The 14,535-nt window shown below is 40.2% G+C and overlaps 1 protein-coding gene across 1 annotated transcript; it reads right to left on the minus strand.

Annotated features, from left to right (window-relative positions):
• Positions 1-706: 706 nt before the first annotated feature.
• MBL2 (mannose binding lectin 2) lies at positions 707-14,211 on the minus strand. The gene is made up of 6 exons (XM_056120823.1): positions 14,094-14,211; positions 12,254-12,446; positions 11,340-11,456; positions 4,672-4,740; positions 3,157-3,534; positions 707-823 (listed from the first exon to the last, which is right to left on the minus strand). Exons 1-5 carry the CDS (start codon positions 14,118-14,120, stop codon positions 3,161-3,163), a joined length of 780 nt encoding a protein of 259 aa, XP_055976798.1. The 5' UTR covers positions 14,121-14,211; the 3' UTR covers positions 707-823; positions 3,157-3,160.
• Between the last annotated feature and the right edge of the window lie 324 nt (positions 14,212-14,535).

Here is a 14,535-nt window from a genome sequence, read left to right on the forward strand (position 1 = left end):
CAGTCTGGCATGGAGTCTGCAAATTATAATTTTTACAGTAAGCAAATATGTGGCAATCAACATATTTATAAATACATATTTTAAAAAGTAGTCAAAAATTACAATTAAAATAGAAATGCATTACTTGAATCCTGGTGACAAAAGTTATATACCAAAGTCCATAGAATGACAAAAAAATGACAGTTATCTGTAAGTATAAGTTCATAATTTAGAATGATTGGATCAAAAAAGAATAAAAAGCAAAAATCAATTATGTAATGTCAATTAAAAAATAAGGAAAGAAAAGTACATTTATTCCTTAAAAGAGTTATTACTTTCAAAGAATAATTATATAAGCATATATAAATTGAACTATTTGTAGTGGCTAAAGAAAATCACACCCCAAAAACAGTTTTTGAAAAGGTCAATTAAATTGGAAAATTCCTAGTAAGATTTGTTAATAATTCAATAATCATAGAAGACATAATGAAGAAACATCTGTAGATTATACCTAAATGAAAATCACATAAGAATTCATTTGTGAACAACTTTCTAACATTCAAATTCTATCCATTTACAGGTCATTCAGATAAAACAGACTAACACACTGAAAAAGCAGAACGCACCAAAGTCATATGATACAAAAAATAGCACATTTAAATATTAAAGAAACTAAACCAAAAATTTTAAATCTTTCTAGAAATAAAACACAATGACAAGATGCTTTGCGGGTGGATTTATTTAGCATAAGGTATGACTTCACATGAAGTGTTTCCGAGAATAAGGAATCTGAGGGCACAGCACATCACCACTCAGGAGACCAGCTTGACTTGGACACCAAAACCTAGGAAAGCACAGAGAGAAAAATCTTGCTAACGTGGATCACCGAGACACATGAACATTTTCAATTGTGTGTATGCTAGACTGTGCATGTCGCTAGGTAGTGAAAGCAGGACCTTACAAAAGCAATGTAAGTGCTCTATCATCAAGTTACATCTACTGCCCTAAAGCACATTTCCAAACAAACTGTTGTGTAAATCAATTTCAATTTGTAAAGGATAGACTGTCACTAAGTGTATTCCAAAACAACATTGATGTACATTTTAAAAAGTGAAATAATATCAAATATGGTCAAAAGTTATTTGACCATATTTGATATTATTAAATCTGATATCATTTATATACATACATATTATATACACATACACACACACACACACACACAAAGGTGCCCAGAAAAATAACTCAAATGTAGCTCACATGCTTAGCATGTGTGAAGCCTCCAAGTCTATGCACAATATTGAATATTCTCCCCCTCAGCATCAGAGGAAAACCCTTGGCTGCCCCTGAACACTTCTGGCCACAGCACTAAGCCTCAGCACTGAAACACCAAACCATCAATCCCATAAGGCTAGCCTGAATATTGTCATGAGTGCCGTGAGTGTCGTGAGTGTCATGGGTATACACATATCTAGAGTAGATTAAGACATAAAATGCAGTATTCTGACACTTAACTGACAAAAATTAATTAACTTGTTCAACTGTCTCCATATTTCTCATGCAATCACTGACATCTCATGGAACATGGCATCTCGTGTGCCATGGGGCATTTTTCCCCCTCTGTGAAATAAATGGCTCAGACACAAAGATAGTAAATGACTGGTTAACTATCAAAGCCGTTGCAGGATGGAGTTGTGAATGCAATTTAGCTGGCCCCAAAGGGAGAGCCCAAATTCTGAAGCAATTCAATACATTGTCTTTTGTGTTGTCTGTGGCTGCTCTGGCAGTTTCTGGAAATTATACAGTTGCAGCTTTATCAGCAGTCCTTTAAGTAATGCACCTGAAAGTAAAGTGATTGAAAGTATATACTGCTTTTTCCCCCCCAACAAAGATCGACTTCTAACTCAGGAAGGGATTTGACTTTCTTTCAACAAGTCCACCAAGCCAAATTCCTCCAAAGAGTTGCTGCTGCCTTTAAAATTCTCTGCTCAGGAGAGTCTGACCTGCCAAAATGAACGTATCTCCAAACACTACTTCCAGGAAGGGTGACAAATATAAATGGAATATAACTTTGGAAGTTCAACTATGGGAGATTATGAAGGGATTTCTAGGGTGCTAAAAATATCTTCTACTAGTTTGGGTTGTGTCTCTATGTAAAAATTCATCTACCTCTTCAATGGAGATGTTTGTCTGTATACTTTAGTAGCTCATTAAGATGAAAATAAAATGCTGATCAAAAAAGAAAACTATAAAATTTCTCCTTTTAATATCTAGTAAATGATCGCATGGCAGAGCCTGGCAAGCTCCCCATGGCATATTCTATATGCCAAAAACAGTAACAAATCTCATAATGGAGACGTTACTGGTGCTTGCTCGAGCAAACATGAACAACAAGAGGACAGTGCTACAGTGCAGTGCTAATATCTGTCACTCATAATAACTGAAAAGCTATGAATTAGATTGTGGGAATGTCATTAGGGAAGCCCTTTACCAACGAGAAAGGAAGACTCAACAGAGCATAGGTATGTATAGCAAAGGATAAACAGATTCACTTAATCTTTATACCTTCTGAAACTAATATTGATCACTTGATCACTTGATACCCCATTACTCATGGATTTACTTGAGCGGGTGCCAGTAACGTCTCCATTCATTCATTCAAGTGATATGTGTTTTAGGACTCATGCAAAGGAAGCAAGGTCTAATTAATAGAAACTAATATTACTCAAATAAAATTATTAACCTAATTATTAATATTACAAAATTCTGTCATTTATACGATGTTTAAAACAGATAATAAATATCAGGCATTATTAAGGTCTGACCGATTAAAATACATTATTGTTAAGTCATTATGAGACATACTTTAAGATTATACACTGCTATATGTAATTATAGCTCAATAAAACTAGAAAAATGCATTATTAGTGTTACCACTGCTACTCCTGCTAACTACTATTTTGATTTTGTTATTGTCATGAATTGTCATTATTACTTATTGGATCTGAAGCAGAAATTCAGACCACCATTGGTCTCATCACATTTACTTCTCATCATCCATACATTCTTCTCATTTTCTCTTATTCATCACAAAATACTGGGTAGACATTTTTCTTTCAAAGAAGACTCTTAGACAGAGGTCTGAGGAAAAAGATAAGGAGGGCCAGAACATCTTACCTCTTCAGAGAAGGAACTCACATACTGCCAAAGCAGGTCGAGAGCAAGATATGTCATTCCACTTGCCTTTTTCCGTGATTACCACACAATTTTCCCCAGAGACTGCATTATTGGGTTCTCCATCATGCCAATTCTGGTAGGTAAGTCTATTTCCTTTTAGATCCACAAATTGACCTTCGTTCTCCTCATCTGTGATGCCCAGGATGGCTTCTCTTCTGGCTAGATTATTGATAGCTTGGTTCTCTTCAGCATTTGAGGGGATTGCCACAGAGGCCTGGAAACGTTTGCACAGATCCTTGACTTTGTCCAAACTCATCGTTTCACCGTTGGTCAAGAAGAACTTCTTCCCAACCCTTTTCCCCAAAGCAAAGTTTAGCCCTAAAATGGGGTGGGTGGGAGGAAGAAAACATGCATGACACTAGCTTGTGTTTAAACCAAGTACCAGTAAGTTTTCTGATTAAGGCTCCTGAAGAACAATTGTCACACAAAATCCAGCAGCCCAAGTCAAATTTGAATTTCAGGTAAAACATGTAATTATTTTAAATATAAATATCTTCCATGTAATTTTAAATACATACTTGTTCTGGAAAAAAATGCTTTCTACGAAACTTGATACTGGGTGGGGGTTTAGAGAGATCAGGTAGGGAAGAAACTCTGAGCTAGTGGTGGAAGGGAAGTGTGCCTGCCATGGAGGCAGGTTGGGGCATGGGAGGGAAACTTGGGACATTGGTGGAAGATCATGGACACTGGAAAGTTGTACACCTGAAACTCAATCATAATATCTTTGTAATTCACAGTTCATTTTAAACGATTTTTTAAAGATTTAATTTACCAGAAACTCACAGTTCAATAGGTGTTCTGTGGTTTAAATCCATTAAATATGGCAACCTTAATCTGAATGAGTCCTAAAACACATATCGCTTGAAATTCTGGATTCAGCCCCAATACTAACTTGAAAACAAACAGAAATAACCAAGCATATTTACCCTGTGCTGGGACAGTACAGGAGGAACAAACTAGATCTCGTGCCAGGTTTCAATACCAGGATAACAAAGGGACATAAGTCCTTTTTTTCAATGACCAGGGAGTGACTGATACAGGATCAGTGTCTCTGGAATCAGACAGACTTCAGTTATAAACTACTTCTGGCATATACACAGTTCTATATTTTTGCATAAGTTACAAAATGTTCTTTGCCTCATATTCCATCACAAGATTATTGTGGGCATTCCATGATATACTACAAGAAATACTTTATCAGGTCCAAAAACTATATGTCTTTAAAAATATTGTCTCCTTCCACCTTTTGAACATTAAACTACTCAAAGCCAGAGAGAAAGTAAAGCATTAGCCTTATATGAGACCAACCAAAGTTGATCACCAGCACCCCAAATGTTTCCCTGAGTCCTGCAGGACAGATTACTGAGTCAAGAGCCTTGAGAATCACTGGGTATAGCAAAAACAAAAAGCAATCAATCTAACAAATAAAATTTTAAAGTAGGAGATAAGACTTACAGTTTTTGATGCGGTCTAATTCTTCTTGTAAAGCTTCTTTTTCAGAAATCACTAATCCACAATCAAAATCTAGAAAATTGAAACAAGTGAGATATAATTATTGAGAAGTTTCAGTACTATAAGAAGTTGGATAATCTTTATCATCACAAAAAGCAGGGAGGGGCATGCTTTACAACTTGGTGTATTGTATATTCAAGAACAATGATAAATACTGATAATCAGAAAGAAGGTAAAGATAATAGAACACACACATATTCTATTATTACCTAGCATGATAGCACTTCAAAAAACAAACTCTTTAGTATTCCTTTCCTTAACTAAATAATGCTATTGTGAATAAAATGAAATCTAGGGTAATTATTATAAGTTGGTGAATACAGACTGAAAAGATCATATAAGGATTTGAGGAAGATTTTGCTTTTTTTGGTTTATTTGTTAAACTTTTGTCTTTGTTTTTTGTATGTTTGTTCTGTTAATCAGTAAGCCAAAATTGCTATGAGTTTACTGTTCTCCAAGAGAGGAGAACATGAGGCAGATCATATGTAAGACGTTACCAAATGGGCCTCAATGCAAGTGCTACTTCTCTCATTAACAAAAAGAATCCAGGGGTGGAGAGATAGTGTAGCAGGTAGGGTACTTGCCTTGCTTGTGACTGACCCAGGTACAATGCCCAGCACACTGTATGGTCCTTTGAGCCCTCCAGGATTGATTCCTGAGCTCAGAAATGTCCTATTAGTGCTAGAGTACATACAAATAACTCTTTCAGACCACTGTCTTATCAGTCACCCTAAAAATGCTGACTTGATTCTCTTTCAGATGAAATAGTTCACTGGGCTCAAAGGTAAATAGTGGAAGGCATCCTAAAGTACCAACTAATATTAGATCAAATTTAATATAGTGAATGTAACATAAGACTGCTTGGGATGGCATTAAGAGCAATACAATTTGCATCATAAGAAGTAGCCAAGGAGGCTTCCAAGCTGACTACAGAGTTAGAAACCCAGGTGCAGGAAGCGCAAATAGTTCTAATCAAAATAAACCCAAACCCAAGCGCCGCAAGACACAGTATAATTACAATGGAAAACGAAGGACGAAGAAATAATCCTGTAAGCAGCAGGAATAAAGCAAACACTCACATACACGAGAGCACTCCTAAGACTCGGTGAATTTCTCAGTAGAAACTCTCCACATCAGAAGTGAGTGGCATGATATAGACATATACAAAGTACTGAATCTCAAGGCCGACCTCGGCTGCCACAACGAAGGAAGACAAAAATGATTGTCTCTACTTTCAATGCACGTACGCTAGCATCAGATGCATCCATTGAGGACCTGATGGTACAAGCGCGAATGATCAAGTACGACATCATTGGTCTGACCGAGACAAGAAGGCACGAATCTCACCATGCCGTTTTCGACACTGGAGAAGAATTGTTCCTCGGAACATGCGATAAAAGAGGTGTTGGAGGCGTCAGTGTCCTTGTCAACACAAACTTGGCCAAGAGCATTGATTCATTCGAATGCCTAACAACTCGAATCGGACATTTACATTTGAATAGAAGTGGCTCACTGCCTGCAGTTTCTATCTTCGTAGTCTACGCACCAACATCTCATTATGATGAAAGAGAAATCGAGAAGTTCTACATGGAGCTAGAGAAGTTCTATAAAGAAGACCACACCTTCTACAAAATCATTGTGGGTGATTTTAATGCCAAGATAGGACCGAGAAGATCAGCTGAAGAACTTCACATCGGGACCCATGGCCTAGAATGGAACGAACAGGGTGAGAGACTGTCTGAGTTCATCATGTCGACCAAGACCATTCATGGTAACTCACAGTTCCAGAAGGCAGAATCTAAACGATGGACATGGGAGTCTCCTGGTGGACGATTCCACAACGAAATAGACCACATCATATTCAATCGACGGTTTTGCCTGACTGATGTTGCTGTTGTCCCAAAATTTCGAACGGGATCGGACCACCGTCTCCTTCGTGCAAAATTCTACTTCACAGAGCGGGGAGAAAGGGCTGCAAAGTTCAAAAAGAGAACTCCCAGAATGACCACCAACTGGGAACTCTTTGGTACTATTGCGGCAACATGGGAAGATGCCATTGTTGACAACATTGACGAGGAATATGATCGACTGGTTCAGCACCTCCATGAATGTGCGAGGAACGCCAAGAGAGAGATAGCCACAAAAAATCGCCTATCTTCGAAAACTCTTGAGCTAATTCGCCAGCGTGGTTTGGCGCATGCCTCAGGCAACCGCAAGCTAACGTCCGAGCTCGCAAAGCAGTGCAGAGATGCGATCAAGGAAGACCTCAAAGAGAGAAGAGCAGAAGTACTGGTAGATGCGGCAGAAGCCGGGAAAAGTATTCGTAACGCCCGCCTGTCCTTCGCCAACTATAAGACCAAGATGACTGCCCTCCGACGTCCTGATGGATCCATCACATCCTCCAGAACGGCAATGGAAAAGATTATCTATGACTTCTACTCAAATCTCTTCGATAGCCATGTCCACTTGCCGACATACCAAATTCCACAGGATGGATATGTCGTTCCCAACGTTCTCCCTTCCGAAATCCAACACGCCATTTCGTCGGTAAAGAAAAAAAACAGCACCCGGCCCAGACAAGGTCAGACCTGAACACCTGAAGAACCTGCCGTCAGTACTCATCAATACACTGGCTCGGCTCTTCACTCGCTACCTGTCTGAATGCAAGGTTCCGTCCCAATGGAAAACCAGCAGGACCGTACTACTGTTCAAGAAGGGAGACATCCATGACATTGGCAACTATCGCCCGATCTGCCTATTGTCTGTCATCTACAAGTTGTTCACTCGAGTCATCCTAAATAGGATTGGCAGAACACTAGATGAAGGACAACCATGCGAGCAAGCCAGGTTCCGCAAAGGATTCAGCACCATCGACCATATCCACACGATAACCAAGCTTATTGAGGTTTCTCGGGAGTTCAAGATGCCGCTCTGTTTAACGTTCATTGATTTAAAGAAGGCCTTTGATTCTGTTGAGACAGAAGCGGTCATTGAAGCCCTAGCCAATCAGGGCATTCAAGCCCAATACATCAGGATCCTCCGTGAGCTCTATTGTGGATTCACTACCAGGATCTCACCATTCTACAAAGAAGTGATCGTTGATGTCAAGAGAGGGGTGCGGCAGGGTGATACCATTTCACCGAAACTCTTCAGTGCCACCCTCGAGAACATCATGCGACGACTGGAATGGGAAGGAATGGGAGTGAAGATAGATGGTCGGCAACTACACCACCTCCGCTTTGCTGATGACATTGTTTTCATAACACCAAACATCAGCCAAGCGGCACAAATGCTGGCCGACTTTGACCGTGAGTGTGGAAAGGTAGGACTACAGCTGAATCTCACGAAGACAATGTTTATGAGAAACAGCCTTGTTCCTGACGCCCCATTCGCTCTCAATGGAATGACCATCTCCGAATGCAACAGCTATGTCTACCTAGGTCGAGAGGTCAACATGACAAATGATCTGGCACCCGAGCTGCGCAGGAGGAAGAGAGCAGCTTGGAACGCCTTCAAGAACGTCGAAGAAATAGCTAAGAGGACGAGGAACCTCCGGCTCCGGGCACATCTCTTTGATTCCACTGTTCTTCCTGCATTAACATATGCCTCAGAGACCTGGGCCCTACGCAAACAGGATGAGAATGCTATTCAGGTCTCCCAAAGAAGAATAGAAAGAGCTATGCTTGGAATATCACGTTTCACTCAAATGAGAGAACGAATCCGGAGTTCTGACATCCGTCGACGATCAAGGATCAGGGACGCTGTCTCATTTGCCAAGGTGTCGAAAATCAGATGGGCTGGTCACGTAATGAGATTTAAAGACGACCGTTGGACTAGAGCTGTTACTGACTGGATTCCACGGGATGTCAAAAGACCGCGTGGCCGCCCACCTACCAGATGGTCAGACTTCTTCGTCAAGATCATGAACGATCGGTTTGAGGCCCTTCATGTTCCTGGAGCGAAGAGATGCCATTGGGCTGCACTAGCACGGGACAGGGACAAATGGAGACGTTACTGGCGCCCGCTCGAGCAAATCGACGACTAACGGGAAGTTAAGTGATTAAGTGATTTAAGTGAATGGAAAAGATCTCCAAGCAAAAATATTCTATTCACCTTGGTTATCACTCAACTATGGGGGAGAAATATACAAGTCTTTTGACAAATATCAGTTAAAAGAATGGACTAACATGTCTGCCCAAGAAATATACTTAAGTGGCTGGAGTGATAGTACAGTGGGTAGGGCATTTGCCTTGCACGCTGCCCGACCCGGGTTTGATCCTCAGCATCCCATATGGTCCCCTGAGCATGGCCAGGTGAAGTGCATGAACCAGGAGTGACCCCTAAGCATCGCCGGGTGTGACCCAAAAGGCAAAAAAAAAAAAAAAAAAAAAAAGAAATATATTTAAGAGACTATAAAAGGAAAAAGAAACTATTTTTGGAAGTCATAAAATAACAACAACAACAACAACACAATAAAAGTGTGATAAAAATAATCATAATTGATATTTTCCTAAATCCCTGTTATCTCCTGACATTTAAGTTCAGAGAAAAGTTAGTCTCTAATATTTCTATTTTTTAAAACTTATATTTGGTAAGAGACATTAAGACAGTTGTGGAGTAGCAGAGAGTTGAGGCAATTCAATGATAGAAAGTACAATAATTTTGTACTCTGTTACCACAAACTTTAACACTATAAATTCTCAGACTAAAATAATAAAAAATAAATAAAATAAATCTTAAGCCTTTTACATTTTCTTGATTTTTAAATTGTTTTGGTTTGGGGGCTAACCCAGTGATATTCAGGTGTCATTTCTGGCTTTGTGCTAAGGAATCACTCCTAGTGGGCTCAAGGGATCGTATGGGATGCCCATAGCTGGACCCTGGATAGTCAAGTGCAAGGCAAGCACCCTTTGTGCTGTGATACTTTTTCTGCCCCTTAAGTCTCTTTAGGGCTATATGTTCATTTTTAGCATATGTTCCATCCTTTCTTTTATAATGTATGTGATATTATTTTCTCACTTCAACATCTGGCTCAAATAAAGGTTATAGACTTAAGGTTGCATAGGTTGTATAGACTTTCTTTTCTTCTGTGAATGGATCATGTTCAATAATTCTTTTGTTGAATGATTTGGATTGCATCCTAGATATTTTTAAAGAAAGACAAATGCCATGTGATTTTATTTATACAGGGAGGCAAATAGCAAAAATAAAACAAACTTATAGATATAAGGACCGGTGGTTGATTGCAATAAAGCGGGAACGGGAAGAGGCTGATACAGATGAAAGTGGCAAAAGTGTACAAACTTCAAGTTATAAAATAAATGAGTCATGGTATATAATGTGCAGCGTGGTGAGTATAGCTGAGAATACTGTTTTGTATATTTGAATTTTGCTTATAGAGTAGAGCTAAAATGTTCTTTTCTAAGAAACAAACTAGGAATTGTAATAACTAGATTTATAGTGACAATAATTTTGTAATATATGCAAATAATGATTAAACTTCACACCGAAAATTACAAAAACCATATGTCAATAGAATCTCAATGAAAACAGAAGTGTTTATAAAAAGGAAATGAGAAATGACATCTACTTTCACACTCCTTCAGTATGGCCTCGTCTTGGAAAGTGTTTATTTCTTTACTTGGGGGCCATACCCAGCGTTGCTCAGGAACCATGACTAATCTATGTTTAGGAATCATTCACATATGGTTGAGTTTTGGAACCATGTGTGGCACCTGGGATTTGAAATGGGGTTGACAATATGTAAGGCAAGTAACTTAACCCCTGTACTATGTCTCTGACCCCTTGGTTTAAAAATTTTAACCAACAGAATTTGGTTGATGTAGTAAAGCCAACCCTTCAGGGAGTCTTAAAATTTGTGCTTTTTCTAAACTTGGGGATCCTGAAATCACCTCTAAGTGACTAAACCTGGTCTTATCATTGGATGTTGAGAGATCCATGGTTTAATTCCCGTTAACACTGCAACTGACAACCAAACAACAGTTAGATACATAACTGGGACGATTGGCCCTGAGGTGACCACAGGAAAATGGTAAAGGTAAGGTAAAGGCCCTCCCATTGATCGTCAATTTTGCTCGAGCGGGCCCAGTAATGTCTCCATTGGAGACTCTGTTGTTACTGTGTTTGGAATATCGAATACTCTCGGTAGCTTGCCAGGAAAATGAGTCCAGCAAAAAATACAAGAGAAATTACTTGACTTATCCATGGAACTAGACTTTCAATAACCAACTCTGGTGTATTTATGTAGACTTCATGCAGTGAAAAATGACTGACCATGCTGACTGTGATGATAAGAACCAATTCTTAGATGCAACCTCCTAAATTATTTCATCTGGTAGAGAGTCTGGGGCCAGCATTTCAGGGGCGACAGATAAGAGAATGGTCTCAAAGAGTTCTTCGTATGTACTCTAGCACTAACTAAAGTGATCTGAACCTAAGCAACTTAGTGAGTGTTGACTGAGCTGGAGAAGCAAAGAGAATTGGCGATCTTCCTGGGAGGCAGCAAGGAGAGAAGAATCTCTCACCCAGCACTCAAAGTCCCAGAACCCTGTGTGCCCTCAGTGTAGATCTTATTGAGTTAGGCTCTTTACCTGCACACTTTCCAGGATCTCCTTTTTGGCCTACTCGTCCTGGTAACCCAGAGATCCCTGGTGTTCCTGGAGGCCCCATCTTTCCAGGAGGGCCCTGCAAGCCCCTGAGTCCTTCACCTGTTGGAAAACAAAGGAGACATGACTCACGTCTATTCTTGCTCATCCTGGCACGTCACTTTCCAGAAGCAAAGAGAAATTAAGCAGGACCAGTCTTTCTAAACCTCTTTTTCGAATGACAAGTTGCCTTGAAGAGTAACTCTCTGAGCAAACAAGTCAACTATGCACCACCAGCTCCTACGGAAGTCAGGGATGCCAAAAGAACAGATTTATAACTTTGTTTTGAATTATAACCTAAATAAATACGGTTATCTAGTTAGGACAAGACCCTGAACGAAGGATTTGATGCTTTTCATGTTCCTGGAGTGAGCAGATGCTATTGAGCTACACTAGCACATAACAGGGATGAATGGAGGCTTCAATGCCCGCTCCAGCAACTCGACGAAAAACGAGATGACAAGTGATACAAGTGATACGAGTGGCAGGGTGGGGTGGGGGGATGGGGGTGGGAGGGATACTGGAACCCGTGGTGGTGGGAAATGGGCACTGGTGGAGGGATGGGTATTTGATCATTGTATAATTGAAACCCAAGCACAAAATTTGTAAGTCTACAACTGTACCTCATGGTGTCTCAGTAATAGAAATTAAAAAAAAGATATATGTCAGTAATCTTTTATCATTGCTCCCAAAGTGAACATAATTAAATTTATAGGAGCGTCTATACATCCATTAATAAAATTTGAATTAAATAAAAAAATGATACGAGTGATCCAGATAGGACATGACTCTTCCTCTATCTCGAGGTCATTTCTTCTGGAAAATAAGGAACTAGAAAGATAGAAAAGTCCCAACTGTACCTGGTTCTCCCTTTTCTCCCTTAGCACCGTCACGCCCATCTTTGCCAGGGAAGCCGTTGGCGCCTGGAGAACCACAGACCATGACAGGACAAGTGTCTGGGACCTTCTTGGGGCCTTCAACTTCAGAGCAGGACACAGCCACCATATTCAGGAGAAGGAGAGGGAGAAGTGGAAACGGCATCATGGTCCTCGCCTATTGTGGGGACAGTCAAGGAAGATTATTTCATTGTGTTCAGTTAATTAACACGTACCATCAAATATGCCTTCTGTCTATAAAGTGTACTGCTGATGGTAGAGTACTGGCAGTTAGTAGGGTCCTGACATTCAGACCGACATTTGGAAAGGTAAATCTTGCCTGTAACATTGTATGAATATAGTACTTTAACAAAGGTAAACACAACCACATAACGTAGGAGAACTTGGGATGGAGCTCCACTGTCCAGATATCTGGAAAACTTTCAGTGTTTTCTGTATGCATAAAAGCAAAGGGGGCTCTCATTGACAGCTGTTGGCTCAGGTGGGAGTCTGCAGGAACATCTTTCTCCACCTCTGCCTGTCATACTCACCTGTCAACTGACTCCCACGCTCTATGAGCCATAAACCAGTAGCTCTCCAGGGCCACATAGCCAACATTTACTCATTGGCAGTCACTAAACTGTGGTTTGTAATCTACAGAGAGTCACCACTGTCACAAGCACAGCCTGGAATTACTGTGAGTTTGCTTCCTCTTGGTATTTCATTTTCCTTTGTAATAGGAACTTGCTAAAGGAAGCATTTCCTTTGAATTGCTCCTACTACCTTGGCAGAGTGCAAGATCACTCTTTCCTTCCTGGTAAGAATTCTGTGTTCTGTGAGTTAAAGCTACTAGCAACTAAACCATCTTCTTCATCTCATCTGTCTATAAAAGCTCTTCTTCGATGGCCCCTCTTCAGAAATTGTCAGTCAAATACAGTGGAAGGCCTGGCCTTCGGAGTTAGTGGCCTGGCCTTTATGGTCTCATCTTCAAATGGTTACTGTATTTGACTGAATCATTGTCATATCGTTTCTTTTTTTTTTTTTTCGGCCCCTAAACTGGTTTATAGATATTCACATATAAATCATAGAGATTTTAGTAAAAAAAATAATTTTTAGGTAATACTGGCACAGTTTTAATGTAAAAAAAATGCACATACCAGGTGCATGATCTCTTTTGGGGGGCCCACCAACATCTCAAGCTAATATGCATAACTCCTTTCTTTTAATAAATAAAAGGTGCCAGTAGTGGTCTCTTTTCTAGAGAAGTCTGCATTCTTTCAATGCATATTTCTTTCCCTCTCATATTTCCCTGTCACTGTCACTGTATCACTGTCCTCCCATTGTTGCTTGAGCGGGTCCAGTAACGTCTCCATTGGAGACTTTTGTTGTTACTGTGTTTGGCATATAGAATACGTGATGGGGAGCTTGCCAGGCTCTGCGGGCGAGATACTCTCTGTAGCTTGCCGGGCTTTCTGAGAGGGGCGGAGGAATCGAACTCGTGTCAGCCATGTTGACTGCGTGCAATGCAAACACCCTAACACTGTGCTATCGCTCCAGCCCATATTTCCCTAAATAAAATCATTTTAGTTTTTTTTTAAAATAAAATAAAACTTCACATCATGCTCACCCCTCAAAACAACTATAGGGATTATGCAGTAAATATTGTACACCCCAGAAAGTCCCAGACTTGCAGCACAAGTAGAGATAAAGCTTATGCTGCTGACTGTCTACTTAACTGTCCCCAAGAAATCTTCTCTTCTCCTCCAAGTTACATCCCGAGGCATTTGTTCAGCAACCACAGATCTATAAATGTGAAGTGACTTACTGGAGTTTTTGCAGTGAAAGGAGCCATAAGGAAGCAGGCCCTCTGGTAGATGACTGAGGGTGAGGGAGGAGGTTGAATGTGGCCACCCAAAGCCCAGTGAGCCCTGTGGACAGGGAGAGCAGATTCCTGGCCTTTAAACCCAGATTAATGAACAACTTTTAGACCTGCACTAAACACTTTTAGGCATATTTCCCAGGGATTTCTCGGTGAGTGTTTGGAAGCTTTGTGATGAAAGGTTGCATAATTTTCCCTTCAATTACCTATTTGGACAGTTATCATGTTGAATCACCATCAACTGGTTTATATGGGTTGTCACATTAAAAAAGTACATTTTTTTTTTTGCTTTTTGGGTCACAGCCAGCATTGCACAGGGGTTAATCCTGGCTCATGCACTCAGGAATTACTCCTGGTGATGCTCAGGGCACCATATGGGATCCTGGGA

The sequence above is a fragment of the Sorex fumeus genome, unplaced genomic scaffold (genome assembly GCF_029834395.1).
Source record: "Sorex fumeus unplaced genomic scaffold, SorFum_2.1 ptg000043l, whole genome shotgun sequence".
NCBI classification, from domain to species: Eukaryota; Metazoa; Chordata; class Mammalia; order Eulipotyphla; family Soricidae; genus Sorex; species Sorex fumeus.

What these genes read in the sequence shown, in the direction of transcription:
- MBL2 (XM_056120823.1), bottom strand. Translation starts at nt 14,120, where the DNA reads ATGGCTCCTTTCACTGCAAAAACTCCA. An exon ending in CTTTCACTGCAAAAACTCCA is followed by an intron (nt 12,447 to 14,093) that starts GTAAGTCACTTC and finishes TCCCCACAATAG; the next exon opens with GCGAGGACCATGATGCCGTT. An exon ending in AGATCCTGGAAAGTGTGCAG is followed by an intron (nt 4,741 to 11,339) that starts GTAAAGAGCCTA and finishes TCAATTTTCTAG; the next exon opens with ATTTTGATTGTGGATTAGTG.